This window comes from Arvicanthis niloticus, chromosome 3 (genome assembly GCF_011762505.2).
Source record: "Arvicanthis niloticus isolate mArvNil1 chromosome 3, mArvNil1.pat.X, whole genome shotgun sequence".
In the NCBI taxonomy this organism is placed as follows: domain Eukaryota; kingdom Metazoa; phylum Chordata; class Mammalia; order Rodentia; family Muridae; genus Arvicanthis; species Arvicanthis niloticus.
Window position 1 is genome coordinate 64489002 of NC_047660.1, and position 22121 is coordinate 64511122.

A 22121-nucleotide genomic window follows, 5' to 3' on the forward strand; every position below is an offset into this window, starting at 1 on the left:
GCCACACACAACCTTTCTCTTTCTAAGATCATGAGTATTTGTAAAGGAAATGATCCTTCCAGCAAACGTCTTTCCTTGTTAAAGGGGCCAATTTCTTATTTTCAGCAATATGAGAACAGTCTCCAAGATACTGGAAATAGGACTGTATTAAAAGTAAGTGCTTGAGAAATATCCAAAAAAGAGGTGTGTATAAATATGGTGGTAAATGTCAGGAGTCTAGGTTAAGGCCCACGAGTATCACTGAACGGCAGTGCTGACATCAAACAATGTCTTGAACCATTTTTAAATGTTTTAAGTTAAAACAGGACATTAACTCAAAACACATAGGGCCCTGAGGCCAGATGACCCTGAGGCTAGCCTGGGCTACAGAATGTGACCCTATTTCAAACCACCAGCAACAAACAGGAGAAGACCTTGATCATAAGTCTTAGTTTTTCTCCCAGTGAAAGAGGTTATTGACAAGTACTTACAGTGTCTTGAGAAAGTTAGGTGTGAACCAGTAACAACCTGCTTTGCCTATGACCAAATCCAGTGTTTGCTGTTTGACCTCTAATAAGACACTTCTTTAAGTTTTAGCCTAATATTTTTAAATCCTTAAAATACAAGTTATGGGAGAGGTTAGCTCAGTGGGAGAGCCTTGACTAGCAAGGCTCTATGTTTCATCTTCAGCAACATAAAAATAAAAAGTAAACATTTAAGAATAACTGGGTCTATCTGGGCTTGGTGGCACATTCCTTCAACCCCAACAGAGCTCTGTGAGTACCAGGCCAGCTTGGTCTACACGGCCAGTCCCAGACCAGCCAGGGTTACTTAGCGAGACCCTGTCTAAAACAAAACAAACCAAACAAAAATTGGCTTTGTTAGCCAGACTCAGGGCTGCGCACCTTGAATCCCAGCACTCGGGAGCCGGAGGTGGGCAGATCACTATGAGTTCAAGGCCAGCCTTATCCAGGCCAGACCCTGGCTCAAAACTGATCTAGGGGGCTTAAAGCAGTGTTTAATGCAAAGAGTAAGGTGAAAGCACAGGTAAGTGAGGACCGGAGCTGCAGATCGAGTGACCAAAATGTAAGGAACACCCATTAGCTATTTCACAAACTTCTTCGACATATTACACCAAGGCTTCTCTCTTGTGTTCAATATTAGTTGTATGGATTTTTGACACATGCACCATTTATGCCATGAAAATGCCACTAGCCTGGAGACATAATAAGAATTAAAGGTCCCTTTGAAGGAGGGAGGTCCCTTTTCTAGATTTCATATTTCACCATCAATAAGTTAGCTGCAAGCCACTCATAAATTCCAAGTGCTAAAGAAAGGGCAGTACCAGTTTTTAGCCTCCCTTCCCCCTTTGGTGACACACTGTACCCCTAAATCTGTGTCGTTCAAGATTTATAGAACTTGTAATTGTATTTCTCTTCCAACTTTGCAGATGCGGAGAGGCACTGAGGCTCACACACAGCTCCTCCTGTGCACTCCTTTCTGGAGAGATCTCAAAACCGTCACACACTTGTTCCCGGTCCCACACTAAGCCTGCACCATTTAAACGGTAACTACAAAGTATTACTGGAAGAACTCCCATTTGAGAAGCAGACAGGTTTTATCCCTTGATGTTAAGATGTGAGCAGAAGTCTTCAAATTGGATTGCTTAATCATGAATCAATCAAATTTCCCTTTATGCCAAGGCAATTCACATTTCCCCACGTCCCCGGCTCGTTCCTCACTTCCTCCCATGGAGTCTTGTGCTGTATTCCAACCTTGCTTGCTCTCTTTGTTGAAAATGATTTACACGCTCCCCCCACCTTCTTCTGTTTTCTTGCTGAGGCTTCCAGTCTGCTGTATCTTAAACCAACAGAAGGAGAAGGGTTAGAGATCTCAACCTTTGAAACTTCTTGATACTTGCTGAGTAGAGTGATCTAGGGGCAGTCGGGAAGGGAGACTGTTGATCGGACTTTACCCCACCCGGAAGAGCTGTTCTAGATAGCGTAGCCAACCCCATTTCTAAAGGGCTTAACTTTTTATCTCTTTAAAAAGCCCAAGTGTTTTAGAGCATTTTTCCCAAAAAAGTGAAGCCAAATTTATGTAGTTAGTGGTCAGGTTGGGGACTTTAGTTTGTCTTATTGAGACAGAATCTCATTTTGTACCTCTGGCTAGCCTTAAACTCAGAGATCTGCCTACCTCTGCATCTTAAATGCTAAGATTAAAGATGTGGGCTACCAGGCCCTTTGGGATTTTATTTTGTTATTTATTTATTTATTTATTTATTTATTTATTTTTGTGGATTTTTTTTTTTTCGGAGACAGGGTTTCTCTGTATAGCTCTGACTGTCCTGGAACTCACTCTGTAGACCAGGATGGCCTTGAACTCAGAAATCCACCTGGCTCTGCCTCCCAAGTGCTAGGATTAAAGGCATGTCACCACTGCCCAGCGGAATTTTATTTTTTAGACTTATTTTTAAATCAAATTATTTTGTATAGTCTATGTTTAAAAAAACCTTTAGATTTTCAGCATGGTCTATAATATTGTTTCATGGTGTTTTTTTTTTTTTTCAAAGTACTTTACAGTTAGAAATAGACACAGTTCTTGAGGTAACACAACAGTTTTGAATTAAATTCTTCAGGGAAGTGAGTGTGCAATGTCAATATACTTAACAGTTACCATTCTTAGCATCAACACATCTGCTTCATGATCAGTGAGGGGCTCACAATCCTCCCATCTAAAGTTCAAATAATTTGTGATAAAATATTAGCGGTCATGGGGCAGGTCAGAATTCTCCTTATCCTGCTTCTGACGAACGTTGTAACTACCCCATATTCTTAATAATTTTATTTAACTTTCATGACAGTTCCTAAGAGAAACTCTTCAGCCTAAAGTTCTTCTACATCGCCCCCCACCAAAACCACCCCTTATTTCAGGAAACAGCTTGATGACGGTATCCCTGCAGCTTTCCCGACCTTGTCCTCAAATGACCAATACCTAAGCATCTTAGTACACTGGCCAGTGTATTTCTGAAGGCATTGAAAGCCTGCAGAACTGTGTGCCCTTATAGAGCTCACAAATGCTGTGCAACCTGAGAGGCAGCCTTGGCTAGTGACTTCCTGCGGCCGACCCTTCCCTTGCTTCCACTAAGGAAAAAAAAAGAAAGAAAAAGAAAGAAAGAAAGAAAGAGAAAGAAAGAAAGAAAGAAAGAGAAAGAAAGAAAGAAAGAAAGAAAGAAAGAAAGAAAGAAAGAAAGAAAGAAAGAAAGAAAGAGAAAGAAAAAATGTTTTAAGCTCCTTTCTCAGTGATCTTTGGGGGTAGGGGGTACTAATAATTACATAGAAGAGGAGGGAGGAGATGCGGCTGAGGATGGAGGAGGTGGGGGCGGAGCGTCGGTCCGCAAATAAACGCCGCAGCCGAAAGGGAAGCACATTCGCGAGCGCAGCAGCCACCCTGTCTGTCACAGATGGAGCGATCTGCGGCGTGAGCACCGAGATCGGAGCGGACAAGGGCGAGAAGGGGCAACCGCAGCAGGTGGAAACCTGATCCAGAGCGGGCGAGCAAGAAGAAAGTACCTGAGCACCGCTCCTACTCCGCCCCGTCAGCTAACGAGAACTACTTTTACCCTCGTAAAAGAGACTTAGAGACGGCGGAGGCGATCTGTTTCATTAGGAGGGCTGCAGGGAAATTCTGACCAGAGCAAGCCGCCGCCCCGTACACCGAACAGAGCGATCTCGGGCTTCTGAGGATAAACGCTTTCCGGAGAATTCCAGCTGGAGTCGCTGGTACAGTTCTATTTTTGTATTTAGATATATATGTTCTTTGCCTTCCATTTAAAAAAAAAAAAAACACGGCCCTTGTCTGTTAGCAGTGACACGTGTGACTCTCATTTGCTGTCACTTTGAGAGGGTAGGAGCGCTCTCTTATTTCTGAAAAGGGCGTTCTAATTGGAAACTCTGTTTTTTTCCACGTATCTATACATTTACACACACGAGCGTTTAGAAAGAGACTGCTCCTTTTAGCTTTTGGCGGTCGGAACCCTACGGAGAAAGATGGAAAAGGGAGCCCGACAGCGAAACAACACCGCGAAGAACCACCCGGGTCGCGGGTCTAACAGCAGCACGGAGGCCGAGGCTAGCTCGGGAGGGGGCGGAGTAGCCCTGAAGAAAGAGATCGGATTGGTCAGCGCCTGTGGTATCATTGTAGGTGAGTCCAGGTCCTTTGCGGGGCCCCGGCACCATCCCACCCCCTCTCCAGGGGTCCTCCGTGGGACTTTAACCCCGCCAAAGCCTCTAAAGCAGCTTTGCTTTGTCTGCGACTTGTGTTGTCCACCTTCACCGGTCAAGTCAGAGCTATGGAAGTGATGTCTGTCATACATTGCTTCAGCCAAGCCAGGCTGAGCCGGCCGACCTCTCCTTAGAATAGAACAAACAAGAGTCAGGAACTCTGCTGGCTCAGTGTCCCAAGTATTGCCTGGGAATTTATTAGAAGTGTAACAAATTCTTCCCGGCTTGTCACTAGGCAGTTCTGATCCAGCAGATCCTAATTCAGGCTGACACATGGATTTTTAACTTGGCTTCTATGCAGCCACCCTCTGTAGGCTGCGAACCTGCTTTTGAAGCATATTTAGTATTCTGTTGTCTTATGTCATGAAGCACTGTGGTGTGTAATACCACAAACAGCAAAAACAGTAGTGAAAATGCTTCATAATCATGGTTCTTTTAGGCTGGTCCATCCTATGAGGCTCTTGTGAAACAGATGTGACAGCTGAGCTGTCTCAGATGAGGAAAACATGGAAGGGAGAACCAGCTGACTTGACTTGACTGTTCTCTAAACGGAGTTTTCAGTTTCTCTGGTTGCCTAGTGGGGACCACCTGTCTGTTAACACCCACAGGAGACCCTGTGAGGTTCTTAGAGGGAACTGGCAGTGAGTAGATTGTGGGGTACAAGAGGAATTCATGGTGAAATGTGTGCTCTGACTTGGAAGCTCTTTAGGAGAGAAGCTGGGTGATCTAGAGGGAGGCAGTATGAGTCCCTTCCCAAGAGCACTTGTGCAGGGCTGGGGCTTCCAGAGACAACTCCCTTGCCTGCATAGGACACAGGACACTCTTGTCTTTGTAAGGAAGCCCTGCAGGTGGGTGCTGGGCCGTGGCTCACCACTGCCTTCTCTCAAAAAGGGGGCTTTGGTCTGCGGGAAAGCACCACAAGTCTCTCAGCCTCAGATGTGTCTCTGTGCTCTCTCTCTCTCTCTCTCTCTCTCTCTCTCTCTCTCTCTCTCTCTCTCTCTCTGACTCTCTGGAGTTCCTTGGTGAAGGTGTACTGTTTCTTGCTGCTCATAAACTAGTTTCTGTCGATGGAACAGTGTTTTGTGAACAGCTCAGGGACATTTGGCACCAGAGCAAGAGTGACACTGGAGAACATCGTTGAAGTCAAATAAAATCAGTACAGCATTCAGATAATCCTCTTCACTTCTCCACCCCAGCTCTAGTCACCATGTTCTTTCCAACCCCTTTTCAGAATGGAATATTATCTAATTACACTAAATATTTACAGTTATAAAGAAACAATGTGCTGGGCAGTGGTGCACGCCTTTAATCCCAGCACTTGGGAGGCAGAGGCAGGTGGATTTCTGAGTTCAAGGCCAGCCTGATCTACAGAGTGAGTTTCAGGACAGCTGAGGCTATACAGAGAAACCCTGTCTCAAAAAAACAAACAAAAAAAAACAAAAACAAAAAAACAAAAAAACAAAAACAATGTTGTGAGGGAACAGATCCACAAAACAGTAGTCATAATCTGAAGCTCACATTATCCAGTCTTATTATAGTTTTTTAATTCAATGCAACCTGTAGAACACATGCCAATTTAAGATCTATAAATAGACCAGAGCCTGTTATGTCTTTCACCAATTTGACTGATAGGATTAGCATCCCCTACCCCACCTTGGGGAGCTATCTGATTCACACACAGATGTGCACATATACACACACACAAACATACACACATATACACACACTCACATACACAAACACCACCTACATATATATACACACATATACACATACTCATACACACACACACACTCATATACACATACATATTCATATACACATACACACACTCACACATACACACATACTCATACATGCATACACACACTCTCTCACATACACACGTGCTCACACACACACTCACACACACACTCAAACCTTTTTCTTCCAGACTCTGCTTTGCTTACCCACCCCCCAGTGCATGTGGGTTTTCATGGATAGAGGATATTCTCCTATATACTAAGGATTTGTTTTTTTAAAATATTCATTCTAAGTCTATGAAGAAATGAGGATATTCAGACATAATAATTACAGTTCCAGGGCATATGTCACTACTGATCTGTCCACAGCCTCATGGGCAACACTTCAGGGAGAGAAAGAGCTCCTCGTGGTGACATCACAGCAAGAATGACAAACCTGGCGGGATACTCTGGGTGGTTTTAGGGAAATCAGGATATTTTTCCAGAGTGTTAGAATCATGTTACATTCACTTCAGCTGAGCTGAAAAAGAACTTTCTTTGTAAGGATGACGTGAAGAAAAATCTTTTCTACCTTCCCTCCTGCATGACCATGAAGATGACAAAGTAAAGAGATGGTGCCTCACTCTCTTCTGGGGGGTTCTAAGTGGGCGATGACAAGACTAAGTGCAAACTTTCCATTCTATGTAGAGTCCACTGATCTGGTGCTCTTTATTAACACTGAAGAATAAAGGTAATTAAAGTCATTTGAAAAGACACAGGAAGGGCTAGGGACATGGCTCAGTGGCTAAGAGCACTTGTTCTTCTTCCAGAGGATCCAGGTTCAGTTCCCAGCACCCATTGGTGGCTTACAACTGTCTGTAACTCTAGTTCCAGGATATCTGACACTGATTTCTGACCCCCTCCTCCCACAGGCATCATGAATGTAGGCAAAGCTTATACACATAAAAATAAATAAGCCTAAAAAAGCTTTAAAAAATAAAAGTACATACTATCCTTGCAGAAGACTCAAGTTTTTTTCCCCTGCACCCACATTGGGCATCTCATAATCACCTCTGACCCCAGTTCTAAGAGATTCAACATCCTCTTCTGGCATCCCAGGGCACCAGGCATGCATGTAGTGGACATATATTAATCATGCAGTCATCCACATAAAATAAGTCTTTTTTAGAAATGAAACAACCAATTCAAATGAATCAGATTCTGCATGGGAAAGTAGCATTTACCCTGGATCTATGTGTTTCATGCCCTGCTGGTTTAAAGGAATAAGTTAAAATATGTTTCATATAAGCTCATAAAATTTTAGTAAAGATGACAATTATTATGGGAATGTAAGCTGGACCAATGAACTCACTCTCTATAGTTTTCTCTGGCTGAAAACTATAAAACTATAAACTCAGGGTGCTGAGATCCATGTGCATCAAACAGGGACCACTGACAATTAACAATGTGGTTTGGTTGGCAGCAGCTGGGGTCAAGCTAAGGGAACAGTGGGAGACACGAGAGGAGAGAAGGTGTCAGCAACAATCAGTTTTAAGCGGCCTTTTGGAGGATGTGGGGGAAGATGGAGTAGTGAAGATAATTCTTAGAGGTATTGATAATTCTTAAGAATTTTGACACAGTTGTTGTTTCCTTGAACAACAATTTTGACTTAGAGGTGCAGCTTGGCTGTAGACCATATGCTTAATGTGTTCCCAGACTCTGGAGTCAGTTGGAAGAAGGACAGAAGGGAGGGAGACAGATTTTGTGTAATGGCTTAGCCTGTGATCCCAGTACTTGGGAAGCTGAGGTAGGATCATTGAGAGTTTGAGGCGCAGCTACAAAGTAAAGGCCAAAGAGCAGGGGAGGAGAGGAGAGAACAAACTTGTCCTACACATCTCGGAGTCCTCAGTGCATCCTAGCACCTAGTATGGAACTGTCACTCTTGTGATGGTTGACAATTGACTCAGGTAAAGGAAAGGAAACACCAGGGCTGTCTCAGTGGTAGAGCATTTGCCTAGTGTACACAAGGTCCTGGCTTCAGTCTCCAGTCCCTCCAACCAGAAAGCATGTCTCTAAACCAGACACAGGAGCTGATGACAGCAGTCTCAGCCCTCCAGAGGTTAAGGCAAAGGAATCTTGAGTTTAGGGGTGGTCTGGCTGCACATCAAGAGTCTATCTCAAAAAAGCGAGCAATAAGCATTTATCTAAAAGACTGTTGGGAGCCTCGCTTGGAAAATTGTTATGATAGGGTTAATTGGATCAACCTGGATAAGTGCTTTTTTTTTTTCACATTTTCTTGGTGGTGGTGACTCTGTAATGGCAAGATTTCTAACACTGAGCCACACATGCTCCCTCCTGTTTTAACAGTACCCTGGCCTGAACCACCAGGCTAGTGCCTTCAGGTACACAGCTGGTCAAGGAGCACTCTTGGAGGCAGATAAATTGTGAAGGTAAACTCTCCCTAAACCCCAAAAGGTGTGAGAACAGAAAACCTCATTCACTGATGATCCCAAAGTTCCCGTCGATAGCTGCCATTATTAAATAAATGTTCTGTGCCAGGCACTCATTATCTCTTTGTCCCTCACAGTAATCTCGATGTGCCCAGCGCATATTATCTTTTTCCTACAGATAAGGGAGTGGAGGTTCTGGGGAATAAGCAATTTGCCAAAGGTCATACAATGAAAATTTTTGGAGCTAAGTCTTTAGCATTTTTACCTACTCTATGTATCTAGATGTTACTCTGTGTATGTGTGTGTATTGTGTTTGTGTGTGTATGTGTGTTTGTATGTATATGTGTGTGTTTGTGTGTATGTGTATTTATGTGTTTGTATGTGTGTATGTGTGTGTATGTGTGTGTGTATGTGTGTGTATGTGTGTGTGTATGTGTGTATATGTGTGTTTGTGTGTATGTGTGTATATGTGTGTTTGTGTGTATGTGTATGTGTGTATGTGTGTGTGTATGTGTGTATATGTGTGTTTGTGTGTATGTGTGTATATGTGTGTTTGTGTGTATGTGTATGTGTGTATGTGTGTGTGTATGTGTGTGTATGTGTGTGTATGTGTGTATATGTGTGTTTGTGTGTATGTGTGTGTATGTGTGTATATGTGTGTGTTTGTGTGTATGTGTATTTATGTGTTTGTATGTGTGTGTGTGTGTATGTGTGTGTGTATGTGTGTTTGTGTGTTTGTGTGTATGTGTATTTATGTGTTTGTATGTGTGTATGTGTGTGTATATGTGTGTATGTGTGTGTATGTGTGTGTGTGTGTGTATGTGTGTATGTGTGTGTATGTGTTTGTGTGTATGTGTGTTTGTGTGTATATGTGTGTGTTTGTGTGTATGTGTATTTATGTGTTTGTATGTGTGTATGTGTGTGTGTATGTGTGTTTGTGTGTATGTGTGTGTATGTGTGTATATGTGTGTGTTTGTGTGTATGTGTATTTATGTGTTTGTATGTGTGTGTGTGTGTATGTGTGTGTGTATGTGTGTTTGTGTGTTTGTGTGTATGTGTATTTATGTGTTTGTATGTGTGTATGTGTGTGTATATGTGTGTATGTGTGTGTATGTGTGTGTGTGTGTATGTGTGTATGTGTGTGTATGTGTTTGTGTGTATGTGTGTTTGTGTGTATATGTGTGTGTTTGTGTGTATGTGTATTTATGTGTTTGTATGTGTGTATGTGTGTGTGTATGTGTGTTTGTGTGTATGTGTGTGTATGTGTGTATATGTGTGTGTTTGTGTGTATGTGTATTTATGTGTTTGTATGTGTGTATGTGTGTGTGTGTGTGTGTATGTGTGTATGTGTGTGTATGTGTTTGTGTGTATGTGTGTGTATGTGTATATGTGTGTTTGTGTGTTTGTGTGTATGTGTGTATGTGTGTGTATGTGTTTGTGTGTATGTGTGTTTGTGTGTACTACTCATGTGTGTGCAGGTTGGGAACAACTTGGGGAAGTCGATTCTCTCTCATTCCACTCATGCCACATGCCTCAGTGAATTAGCTACTAGCTCCATGACTTGATTCTCCTGTACTTAAAATAGCTATACTATATACATCCATAAGACTGTTGACAGGATTAAATAAGATAGTATCTGCAGAGACCTTATTGTACAGAAATCGACATTTAGTAAGAGCTCAATAAATACCATTTTGTTCTAGCTGGATGTGGTGGCACATGACTTTCATCCCAGCCTTAAGCAGGCTGAAAAAGGAAATTGAACTCTAGGCCAGCCTGCACTACATAACAAGGTCCTGCCTCAAAAACAAACAAACAAACAAACAAACAAACAAACCTCAGATGTGTGCTTTGCAACTGTAGTCCCAGCACTTGGGAGGCTGAAAAAGTAGGCCTGCCATGAGTTTGAGGTCAGCCTGGGCTACATAGAGAATTACAGGCCATCCTCCCTTAGAGTAAGACACTGTCTCAACAAATTTTTGGCATGTTTGGAATATGCCTAACATTTAAGGCCACTAGTGAGGTCTAAGTCAGCCAGACATGCATAGCACAACTTCGCCCCCCACCAACAAAGAAGAGGCTGGAGCATCGGCTCAGTGGTTAGTAAGTGAAGAATATTGTTTCAAAGGACTAGGATTCCATTCCTAGCATCCATGTTGGGTGGTCCAAAACTGCCTGTGACTCCAGCTGCAGGGATGGGGGTGTGTGTCTGATGCCCTCTTCTGGCTCTACAGGCACTGGTACTCACATGGACACGCATACACACAGATATACATAATAAGAAATATATAAAACAAATCAACCAACCAATCAATAAGAAACAACCTTCCCGCTACCACCAAACACAAATAAGCAAGCGAGCAAACAAGCACCAGCTGGTTTGGTAGCACATGCCTATAAGCTCAGGACTTGGCAGGCTATGGCAGAAGGATTTTTGAGTTAGAGCAGCCTGGGCTATATGGCAAATTTAAAGATAGTCTCAGCTGCATCCTAAGAACCTGTGGATAAAAAAAGGAAAAGAAAAAAAAGAAAGCCTGTTTTTACATTGTGTTGAGTCCGTGAGGCAGACGGAATCCAGTACTGCTGAGTGGCATGAGAAAGTGGTGCGTGCACTTGCTGAGTGGGGGTGCACTAGACGGGTATGTGTATGTATGCACAATTAATTTCAGGTCTAACGATTTCAGACCTTTTTGTACTACACTTCTTTGGAAGATTCTACGTCTTAGCCTCTAACATCACATGTGGATTGCCTGATCCCAGATCCATTTGTTGAATGTTGCCTGCCTAGAGGAAGGGAGTCTGAAACTGTGTTCATGCGTTTCATGTTCCACTTTAAAAAAGCCATGGGAATATTAGGAGCTGGTTCATTCAGGATGAAAATATATTAAAACTCCCATTGTTTTCAAAGGGAATCTGGGACAGAAGCCAGAAGCTCAAAAACATTTCAAAACAAACACATCTTAGTGAGAGGGAAAGGTATAGCCGACAATATAAAAATGAGGATCTGTATCCTTCAGTGTGTGCTTACAGCTTCCCAGACACAGACTGTCTGGTAGCAACTTCAAGCAATCCTGCACAACTGGTACCAGTGTAGAAGTAAAAGTTTCAAGTAGGCAAATAACCAGCTGACAGCAGACATGCATTCCCACCTGAGTCCCTGAGCACAGCTCACACGCTCCCCAGCATGGCGTACAAGGTGGCAGAGACCAGGCATCCTGTTGCAAGCTTCCTGCCTCCAGGAACCAGAGAGCTCAAGGGCAATCTGTTTGAACTTGCAACTCTCTGACTCAAATATGTTCCCTCAAAGGACAGAGCTATGCAGAAAGAGTGACCAGCAGGAAATACTTAGTCTAGGAAAGAAAATCAGTTCCCAGGAAAAGTTTTAAGAAGTACCTAAACCAGGATTGATGGCGCACACTTGTAATGCCAGCACTTGAAAGTAGAAGCAGGAGGATTGTTACACTTCAAAGCCAGCCTGATTCACATTTAGAGTTAAACTTCAGAGCAGTCAGGACTGTTTAGCAAGACCCTGTGTGTGTGTGTGTGTGTGTGTGTGTGTGTGTGTGTGTGTGTGTGTGTGTGTGTGTATCTGTATCTGTATCTGTATCTATATCTATATCACTGGGCAGTGGTGGTGCACACCTTTAATCCCAGCACTTGGGAGGCAGAGGCAGGCGGATTTCTGAATTCAAGGCCAGCCTGGGCCTGGTCTACAGAGTGAGTTCCAGGACCGCCAGAGATACATAGAGAAGCCTGTCTCGGAAAAACCAAAAATAAATAAATATCTAAGTAGCAGACTCAGAGGCCTTTTCATTTCCGCATTAGTGACAGAACACAAGCAAAACAGAAGAGAACAAAACAAAAACAACAAACAAACAAAAAACAAAGAAAACAACCAAAAAACCTGCTGTGAGCAAAGCAAATGGCCGCTTCAGGGAGGGGCCACCACACACAGACCTGCTCTGAGTTAAGTCAGTCAGTTTATGAAGTGGAGTGGAGGAATGAAATTTAGAATTGGGCCCCTCAAGTTGCCAGGCTACTGAGGGAAAGCTAAGCCAGGAGTCTGCTCCCAACCCGACCAAAAACAAAACAAAAAAAAGCTTCAGGAATTTCTGTTGTTGTTTTTTATGTTTTCTTGTTGTTACTGAGGGATGACGGGCAAGATCTCAAAATGCAGCCAGGAGCAAGCTGTTCCAGGAAAAGATTCTGATCTACAGAAAACAAGGACCATTCAGGAGCTCAGGGAGGGGAGGTTGGGAGGTAGGGGGTGTCAGAAACTGCTCCTGTTGAATTTCCCCACAATTCCAGGGCTTGAACCCAGGACCTGCTCTGCCTTAGGCAAGTGCTCTCCCACTGAGCTGTATCCACTGGCTCCTTTCTCTAATTTTTAATTCCCTGTTGACCATATTTATGCCTCCCAGAACATGTTAACGGAGAACTGTCTTCACCACACCCATCTCCCTGGACACCTGGGAATGGCAACATGCAGGCCGTAGCCTCAGGCTATTAGACATTGAGGGAGGGCCACTCGACGTTTTAACATTGATTAAACATATTAGGCCTTGTGCTGAGCACGGGTGAATTTCATTTCTAAGAAGCAAAATAATCCCACAAGTCTATTCTGAGCTGTGCTATTTATAGAATGAATGAAGCTCGAGTTGAAAAGCTTTATTGATCATCTCATCCCTCATCCTTTGTCATGCTCACAGGTTCTCCCATTGGCTTGCTTTAAATATCCTCGGCATCGGTGGTGATGTCACTGCTGGGGCGTCGGTCTCATAGTGTGCCTGAAGACGTAGCAGATTTCAGGCTGAGCTGCATACTGTCCAAGCCAGGGCTACAGTTCTCATGTGCGTTTCTCGTCTGTGTGCCTTGAAAGGTGCTGGCTTGCACGTGGGTGGCAGGCATCAGCCCTTCAGGTGTTCCTTTAGAGTGCAACTCTAGGGGTACGGTTAGCACGAAGCAATACAGGAACTTCAGGCTGCTTTAAGGAGGCATTTAGGAGCCAATGAGGTGATACATACTTGTAATCCTAGCACCTGGGAGGCTGGGCAGCAAGATTGCCACCGTGGGAGTCCAGCCTGGACTATATATAGCAAGATCCTGTCTCAAAATTAATTTTTTTGTCTTAAAGTTTTAAAAGTTTTTGGTCCCCGGCCCTGGGAATAAAAGACTTAACATAAAAAATATCATGATTTGGATGGATATATTGTAGACATCAAAGAATTTTAGAGATACAGCAGAAAAGGGCAGGTGTGCAGATAGTCTTGAGTTTGCAAATGCTTTCCTGTGCATAATGTGTGTGTGTGTGTTCCCATGTGGACACCTGCATTTGTGTGTGGGACCGTGGGCACATGCCTGCCACAATACTTGTGTGGTGGTCAGAGGACAGCCTTGGACATCAATCTTTGCTTTTTATCTTCCTTGAGAGCACGTCTCTGTTGTTTGACACTGTGTTACCGGCTAGCTGGCCCTTCATACTCCTGAGGATTTCCTTCTCTTCTTCGACTCCACCTTCCATCTCAGGTAGAAGCACCCAGATTACTACAGATATGTGATTTTACAGAGGTTCTGTAGATTCGAACTCAGGTCTTCATGGTTTTGTGGCAAGTGTTTTACTCACCAAGCCATCTCTTCCATCCCTTATGCACAATCGTTTTAACCTTTTTTTATGCCTAGGTGGTGGGGGCCATGAAACAGGGCCTGGCATATTCCTGGTATAAGCCTGGTATAGTGGAGGGTCCTTGGTGAGCTCTTACACAAACCTGGTCTCTGCTCTGTGTTCAGCAGAAGGCTTTCCTCTCTCTTTGGCCTCACCTTCTACTACCCTGCTTTGGCTCTCACTCCCAAGCCTGTACCCGTTCACTGATGCTGGTTCAGAGATGTGGGTGTCACCGGTACAGTGATATGAAGTGCTGACCCGTTCTGCTCAGGCGTGAGCTGCTTAGTAGCCAGCCAGTTGCCTTCCTGCTGTCTTCCTGGTTCAAATGGCTCCCACAGAGGCATGGGTGTCGGCCTCTTTTCTTCATGAAGCTTCTCTTTTGATTTGCTTCTTCTTCCCTTTTCTTTTTTAAACCACTTTTTAAAAAAAGCTTTATGTATGTAGTGTGTATTGCCTACATGGTGCTGAGACTTTGGGATCTGGGTCCATTGCAAGAACTAGTGCTTGTAACCAGAGTCATCTCTCCAGCCCCATGCTTCTACACTATTTTTGTTTTTTTTTTTGGGGGGGGGGTTGTTTTTGTTTTTGTTTTTTTGTTTATTTTTTTTTTTTTTTGAGTTTCTCTTTATGCTGTGAAGACTGGCTTGGAACTTGAGATCCTCCTGCCTCAGCATTTCCTGGATAGCCATCCATTAAAATATATCATCTTACATAGTATTAAAATCACGCTAACACAACTTCTGTCCAGACTGATGTGGTCAGCTGTGCTTTCACCTGAATGTCTACATTCAATCCTTTTTTTTTTTTTTTTTTTTTTTTTTTTTTTTTTTGAGACAGTGTTTTACTATATAGTCTTGGCTAGCCTGGAATTCACTGTGTTGACCAGGCTAGCCTCAAACTCATAGAGGTCCACCTGCCTTTGCCTCCCTAGTGCTGAGATTATAGGTATGGGCCACCATTCATTCAATTCTTGAGAGTAGAAGTTGAATCTCACTTTCATATTCTCGTAGGTTTAGCAAGTCATATGAGCTTACTGTGTTTGCTGACTAATAGCTGTCAGTCAAAAAAAAAAAAAAAAAAAATCAACCGGGAATTGAGAACTCTTTGGTAGAGCCCTTGCCCAACATGCACAAAGCCCGATTTGGCCTCCACCACTGGGAAGAAGTTACTTGATTCTACTGATGTGTAGTGGTGTTTCCTGTGACACTAGGTGTGTTTAAAAGTGGAGACAGAGCCAGGCATGGTGGCATACATTTGATCCTAGCACTCCAGAGCCAGAGGCAGGTGGGTCTCTGTGAGTTTGAGGCCAGCCTGGTCTACAGAGTGAGTTCTGGGACAGCCAGGGCTACATACTGAGACCCTGTCTTAAAGCAAACAAACAAGAAGAAGTGGAGACAGGAGATGAGAGCCTAAGACCATCCTTGGCCACAGATCAAGTTCAAGGCTTCCGCTATACAAGACTGTCTCAAAAGAATTGTTAAGATAAGGCTGGCAAGACACCCCAGTGGGTAAAGGCACCTGCTCCTGAGTCTGACAACCTGAGTTCAATCCCCAATTCACATGTTGGAAGGAAAGATCCAACCCCTGAAATTTGTCCTCTACATGTCACCATAGAAAATGCACAACTATATACATGTGCACAGAGGAAAAGGTAAACAAATCAATACTGTTTAAAATACTTAAATCATCATAATAATATATTTTGTTATATTTTTACTCTACTTTTTAATTTAAAGATTAGTAATTACCATAGATAATATTTTTTTGTGTGTAGCTAACAAAACCCAGCTTTGAATCTGAAAGGGACGTTTGGGATTAGTCGACCTTGACATTGACGTTTCGAGGAAGATGAGAGTTTTAATACCTAGTTATTGCCTCTTGGGCCAGATCCTTCTTTGTTATGGGAGGTTTTTTGGCCACTGTTGGATTCTTAGCAGTATCCTTGGTCTTGATACTCTAAGTTCCAGGGGTACCCCCAGTCCAGTATGAAGGTTAGAAGCATCTCTACACATTACCAGTTGTCCCCTGGAGGCAGGAGCAAAACTGTTCCTGGTTGAAACCCACTGTGAAAGATGGAGACTGCTGGAGGTTGTGTGTGGGTCCTCGGTAGGAACCAGTCAGGGCTCAGCTCTGTAGCCCCTGAGGCCACAAGGCTTGTCTTTCAGTGACTGGTGGGTGGTGATTCGCTCCATCTATTTCTCTAAAGGACCATGTATGAACAAGTACTTCCCAATTACCTTTCAAAGCAGGCATGTGGAGAGTGGGCGATCAATAAATACTTCTTGAGATGCAATTACCTGCTGCCCGCCCCCCTGCATCATCTAAAATGTATACCTAGACAAGCAGACAAATGAATCAGAAGATGCCTCATGGTCTTGGCTGTGCAGTGCTGTGTGGTAGCCAATCCTCCAAAGCCAGTCTGCTGCATTCATCTCTGGCTGGACTCGGTCTCTACCGCTACTAATGTTAGTAATTATATATTTTTTAAAGCATTTCATGCGTTAAAGAGTGTCCTACATAGGTGTAAGCTGCCTTGATCCCCACAGCAAAGTAGGTGGGGTAAGAGCCATTACTTCCATTGTAAACATGAAAGAAATGAGTCTCAGAAAAACTGGAGTGTCATGGCTTATGAGTGGTGAGGGCTCTGGTTCCACTGAGTCTAGCTGTCCACTGTAGTAAGGAATTCATCACAGCAGAGTCATGTGGTACCATCTGCATCTCTAGTCTGCAGGATATGCAACCAAACAAGCCATGTGTCGGCATCTTAGCCTACTCCCACCTCCAAAGAAACTGTTTGTACAGTCCTGGTGGAAAAGTGTGTACAGAAGAAGGTACCTGGGGACCTCACAGTTTGGGAGTAAGAATCAAAGCCTGACCCCAGGCTCCTGCTTTCACACGGTTCCTCAGGTCTGAAGGCATTGATATTCTCCTACTTGCTTGCCCATTGCAGAAGTACAAATCACATTCTCTTCAGCCTTCTCTGCACATGAGGGAGGTGGCCTCTGTATCTAATACCCAGCAGGAAGCTGTGGCTAGACATGAAGTCTTGCATGAGTAAGGAAAGCCAAGGTCTTTTGGATCTAAGTCTGCTGGGCATTACAAGTCTGTAATTTCTCTCCTTAGGAAATTCTTTGAGGGCTACAGCATTCGAGTGTGAACAAGCCTGAGTGTGAGTAATGCCGGAATAGGGGTCACATGGATGAGGAAGTTAGTGATTACATACAGCAAATGAGCATTTTCTCCGTTCTGGCCATTTGCCTATGAAGACTTGCCCACTGATACAACTTGGCCTCTTTTTTATTGAAATGGTTTACATGGCTTTTCTCTGACAGAACAAGTTTAGCTTAGCCTCATTGTCCAGGCATCCTAAAATCCAGCTTTCACTAAAGACCTAACGATGACTGCGGTGTTAACCAGTGTGGGTGGAAGCAGGGTTAAGACCCTGATCTCAGGCACCTTGGCACTAGCAGGCAGATGTACATCACGTACATTTTGGTTTGTTTTGGTTTTTGAGACAGGGTTTGCAGGGTTTCTCTAGGTAGCCCTGGCTGTCCCTAGAACTTGCTTTACAGACTAGGCTGGCCTTGAACTCAGAGTTCCATCTGCCCCTACTTCCTCAGTGCTGGGATTAAAGAAGTGCACCACCAGGCCCAGCATGCACCACATTTTTAAATGACCTTCTAGACCAGTGGTTCTCAACTTGTGGGCTGGGATCTCTCTAGTGGTCCAAGGACCCTTTCACAGTAGTTGTATCAAGTTGTATAAGTGTCCATTGGAAAATACACGTATTTACATTATGATTCATAATAGTAGCAAATTACAGTTATGCAGTAGCACCAAAAATAATTTTATGGTTGGGGGGGGTCACCACTACATAAACTGTATTAAAGGGTCACAGCATTAGGAAAGTTGAGAACCACTGCTCTGGACAACAGGTCTAAGAGTCAAACAAGGGGAAAAAATCACCAGAGACATCAACTTCTTTCCTCTATATCAAGAAAGACTCCAATCAAGTTTGAAAGGCTTCTTCCTATTTCTCCTGTTTCATGGCTTCCTTTGGACAGTATACACATTTAAAAGCCATGGAGTTGCAACGTGCAGTGTTGTTGTCAGAGGAGAAGCCTCGTGGAGTCTGGAGGATATCCTGGGCCTGGAGTCTGAGAACTCGGTCTTTCCACCAGACTGAGCTGCTTACACAGCATGTGACTTTGACCAAGTCTCTTTCTCTCTCTGACCCTCAGTTTTCACAGAAGTAAATAAGAATGACCATGCAGGGCAAACCAGATTATTAACATTTTCCAGAAAACAGTTCTGAGAATCAAGGCACTGAGCAGGGTGCTTACAGTCACCACTGCAGACAGGACTGCCCCAAGGGGAGGATGTTGAATCTGCCCTCCAGCTCTCTACAAAACCACCCCACTCCCACGGCTGCACAGTGGATCGTGGAAGGATGGAGCACATATGTGGGAAAGTTTTATTTGCACAACAGTCTTGAAGCAGGGATGCAGGACTCCAATCTCGATGCTGCTAAGACAGCTGTGATTCTCTTGGGAGTCTCGGGTTCTTCAACGGTAAAACGGGGATAATGATACCCCCTCAAAGATCAGCTAGCACTGTATACCTCGTCTCCCAGGGGACCCTGTGACGTGCGTACTCTGACAGTGTCCCAAAGGCAGCCAATATACTCTCATAGTGGTTGATCCTTACAGATGTTTGTTTGCCCAGAACCATTAGTGGAACTTTGACTCCTCATCCCTGAGGGGCAGAACCTTTAACAGCACACCTCACCTTCCTACTGGAACTGCCATTCCCAGCTCCAAGAAATGCCTGGCCATTCCCACATCCATTTTTACTACCTTAAGACCAAAGTCAACCTTTGTTTTTGTACTGGCTTTGACTTTTTCTAACCCTGGAGCTGATTTCATAGGCCGTGTGCCATTACTCTCTTCTTGGATGGCCATGAAATGCCCTTTAGATCACTCTTTTGATAATTCCCACATAGGCAAGAAATTTACTCCAACTCTGGTGCTCGAATTTCCCGGAGCTTCCTGTCTTCCAGGGAACAGCAGCACATTGTTTGGGCCGGTGACTGGACTGCTGATTGTGTTTTACTTTGTTTTATTTTGGAACAGAGTTGAACGCTGTGGTTCAAACCAAAAACTAGTCTCAGACTCAAGCCAATTCTCCTGCCTCAGCCTGCTGAGTGCTAGCCATACATACATACATGCGAGCCACACTGACCAGCTTGAAGGGTCATATGACCATGTCCTAGGCCCTAGGTTACTGTATGACAGTCTTTTAGTCTTCATAAGAGAGCAGGTCATAGAGAGTATATGCAGACAAATATGTCTTCTCCTATGAAAGGACTTCATATGAGCATATACAGAGGAAGAGGAGGAGAGAAATGTTCATAAGAGCTGCGCCCTCTTGTCTGCTTCTTCTCCACCTGATATTTACATTTGAGTTTGATGTTGAGGAGCTATTTCTCTCCTTGATTTTATTTCTGTATGTATTTCTGAAGGAAAATGTGTTTGAAAGAAGAATGGGTAGAATATGGGTGTATGTGTGCGTGTGTCTGTGTGTGTGTGTCTGTGTGTGTATGTGTCCTGCCTCAGCATCCTGAGTACTTGATGTTACATTTTTTTTTTTTTAGTTTGAAAACTAATGGCAAATTTTACATCTGAGAGGAATACAGATTACAATGTGAGTTCTTTTCTCCCCCTTTACTTCATAACCGTATGCCTGGCCCTGGGTTGCAAATTAGACTTTGAGGCCAAGGCATAGTGTTACAAACCTGGGATCCAGGCACTCAGAAAGCAGAGATAGTTGGACTGATGCAAGTCCAAGGACAGCCTACTAGTCTATATATCAAGTTTTAGGCTAGCCAACTAACTCATTGTTCAACCTCATCTTAAAATATTTTTTAATTAAAACTAAAAAACTGTTGAATTTGAGCTTGGAAGTGAGTGTTTTAGAAGTGTTTTGAGGTGGAGTTCTGGCTGGATTTGGAAAATGGAATATAGAACTTTACACTTTGAAAGGGTTTTTTAAAGATCTATTTTGTTATTTTGTGTGAATTAGTGTTTTGCCTGCATGTACATATGTGCACCACATGTGTGCCTAGTGCCCTCAAAGGTCAGAAGAGGGCTTCTGATTCCCTGGGACTGGAGTTCCAGATGGTTACAAGTTCCATGTAGGTGCTTGGAATTGAGCCACTGTCTTCTGCAAGAGCAGTAAAAGCTCTAACCACTAAGCTAAATCTCCAGCCCAGACTTAACACTTCTTAATCTCACTGATTCCAGACTACCCAAGAAAGGTGAATTCCTGGACCATTGACAAGTCCATGGGCTGAGGGAAGCTCTCTGGTTTTGCCTTCTCACCTAGATCTGGCTAGTTTCTGATTCTTCCCTCAGGCATTGAGTAGAGTTGGGAACAGCAGGAGGGAGCCCTCAAAGCACCTGTGAACCTCGTTTCCACCCTCAATATAGAAAAAAAGTGAAGCCAGTCTAGGAAGATATGTGTCAAAGGCTATCCCTACTCTTCTCCTGCCCTGTCCAATGCACGTGACCCAGGAGCCCCCTTTCTGTGCTGGCTGTTGACCTCTCTCTGAGAGGACTCCAACCCCTGAGCATGCAGAAATGGATTAGTGGAAAAAACACCAGATTAAGCATCAGGAGACAACTTTCAAGATCCAATTTTACCCATCAGTAGCTGAGGAATTTAGAGAAAGCCACTTAACCCCAGTCTCTTGGTCAGTAAAGTGGAGAGAGGAATCCCATTCTTCTCCCTCCTCCCTGAATTCTGCAAGGTGATTCTGAGGGTCATATGACACCACAGAAAGGGAGGCCTCAGGAACATAACGCTGAGGCTTTGCACGTAGTGTACTCTCACAAGCTATGTCTAGACAACTGTGACCAGTTTATAGGTTTGTTTCATGTTCTCCAACAAGGGTGGAGCTGTTTCATCCACGTAGAAATCAGCTTCCAGGGCTCCTGTCTCCACTCAGAAGTATTTTCTTTTGTCTTAAGTCAGGGTCTCACTGTATAGCCCAGATTAGCCTGGAGTTCCTGGTCCTCCTGCCTCAGCTTCCCAAGTGTTGGGATTCCAAGTATGTGTCACTATACCCAGCCCATAGTCCCAAGTCATCACAGTATGTGGCCACAATCTGTCCAAAAGAATTTGCCCTTTGGCTCCTTCTAGTTGACAGGTAGGTCTGGGAATCTGAGTGCATTTCCAGTCCTATCTTTTTAGCCAATTCTAAGAGCCTATCTCCTTAGCTAGAACATGTGTGCCCAGTCAGAGTGCCCTGAGATTCAGTATTTGCTTCAACAGTCGTGACTGCCTAGCCTCACACAATTCATTGCTTCCCTGAGACTTGTTTTCCTCTGCTGATGTTATCTGACCCTAGACGACTTTTCTAAGGAGTAAACTAGACTCGTAAGCTCCTTGTCAGTTCTCTGCCCTTTACCCTGCTCATTGGTAAAGTTATTACTGGACACACCTGCCTAGAGATCGTGGAGACATTTTAGAACCAGATCAGAGAAGAAACCCTAGTGAGAATCATTTCGGGACACACCCACCTTCTCAAAGACGCTTTGGGCAACCAGACCAGAGATGAACGAGCTGCACGTGCCAGATGCCCTGACCTCACCATGCCTTTGTGCCTTCGTGTAGGGAACATCATCGGCTCTGGAATCTTCGTCTCACCGAAGGGTGTGCTGGAGAATGCCGGCTCTGTGGGCCTTGCGCTCATTGTCTGGATCGTGACAGGTGTCATCACAGCTGTAGGAGCCCTCTGCTATGCTGAGCTAGGTGTCACCATCCCTAAATCTGGAGGCGATTACTCCTATGTCAAGGACATCTTCGGAGGACTGGCTGGGTGAGCAAATCTGGAGGCCTGAATGGTCTAACATGGATGTCCAACCTTGTGACATACCAATATGACACTGTTGTCTGAAAAACGTACTGTGTTGTACTCATAGCTATCCCGGGAAACATGTGGCCCATGGGTTGGTGCCACTGTAAA

The 22121-nt window shown here is 44.0% G+C and overlaps 1 protein-coding gene across 1 annotated transcript in view; it reads left to right on the forward strand.

Moving 5' to 3' along the window:
• Positions 1-3391: 3391 nt before the first annotated feature.
• Positions 3392-22121, forward strand: part of Slc7a8 (solute carrier family 7 member 8) — a 57250-nt gene continuing 38520 nt past the window's right edge. Inside the window, exons 1-2 of the mRNA XM_034498424.2 lie at positions 3392-4182; positions 21770-21974. Coding sequence (XP_034354315.1) covers positions 4029-4182; positions 21770-21974 — 359 coding nt within the window. The 5' untranslated portion in view covers positions 3392-4028. The remainder of the gene's footprint in view (positions 4183-21769; positions 21975-22121) is intronic.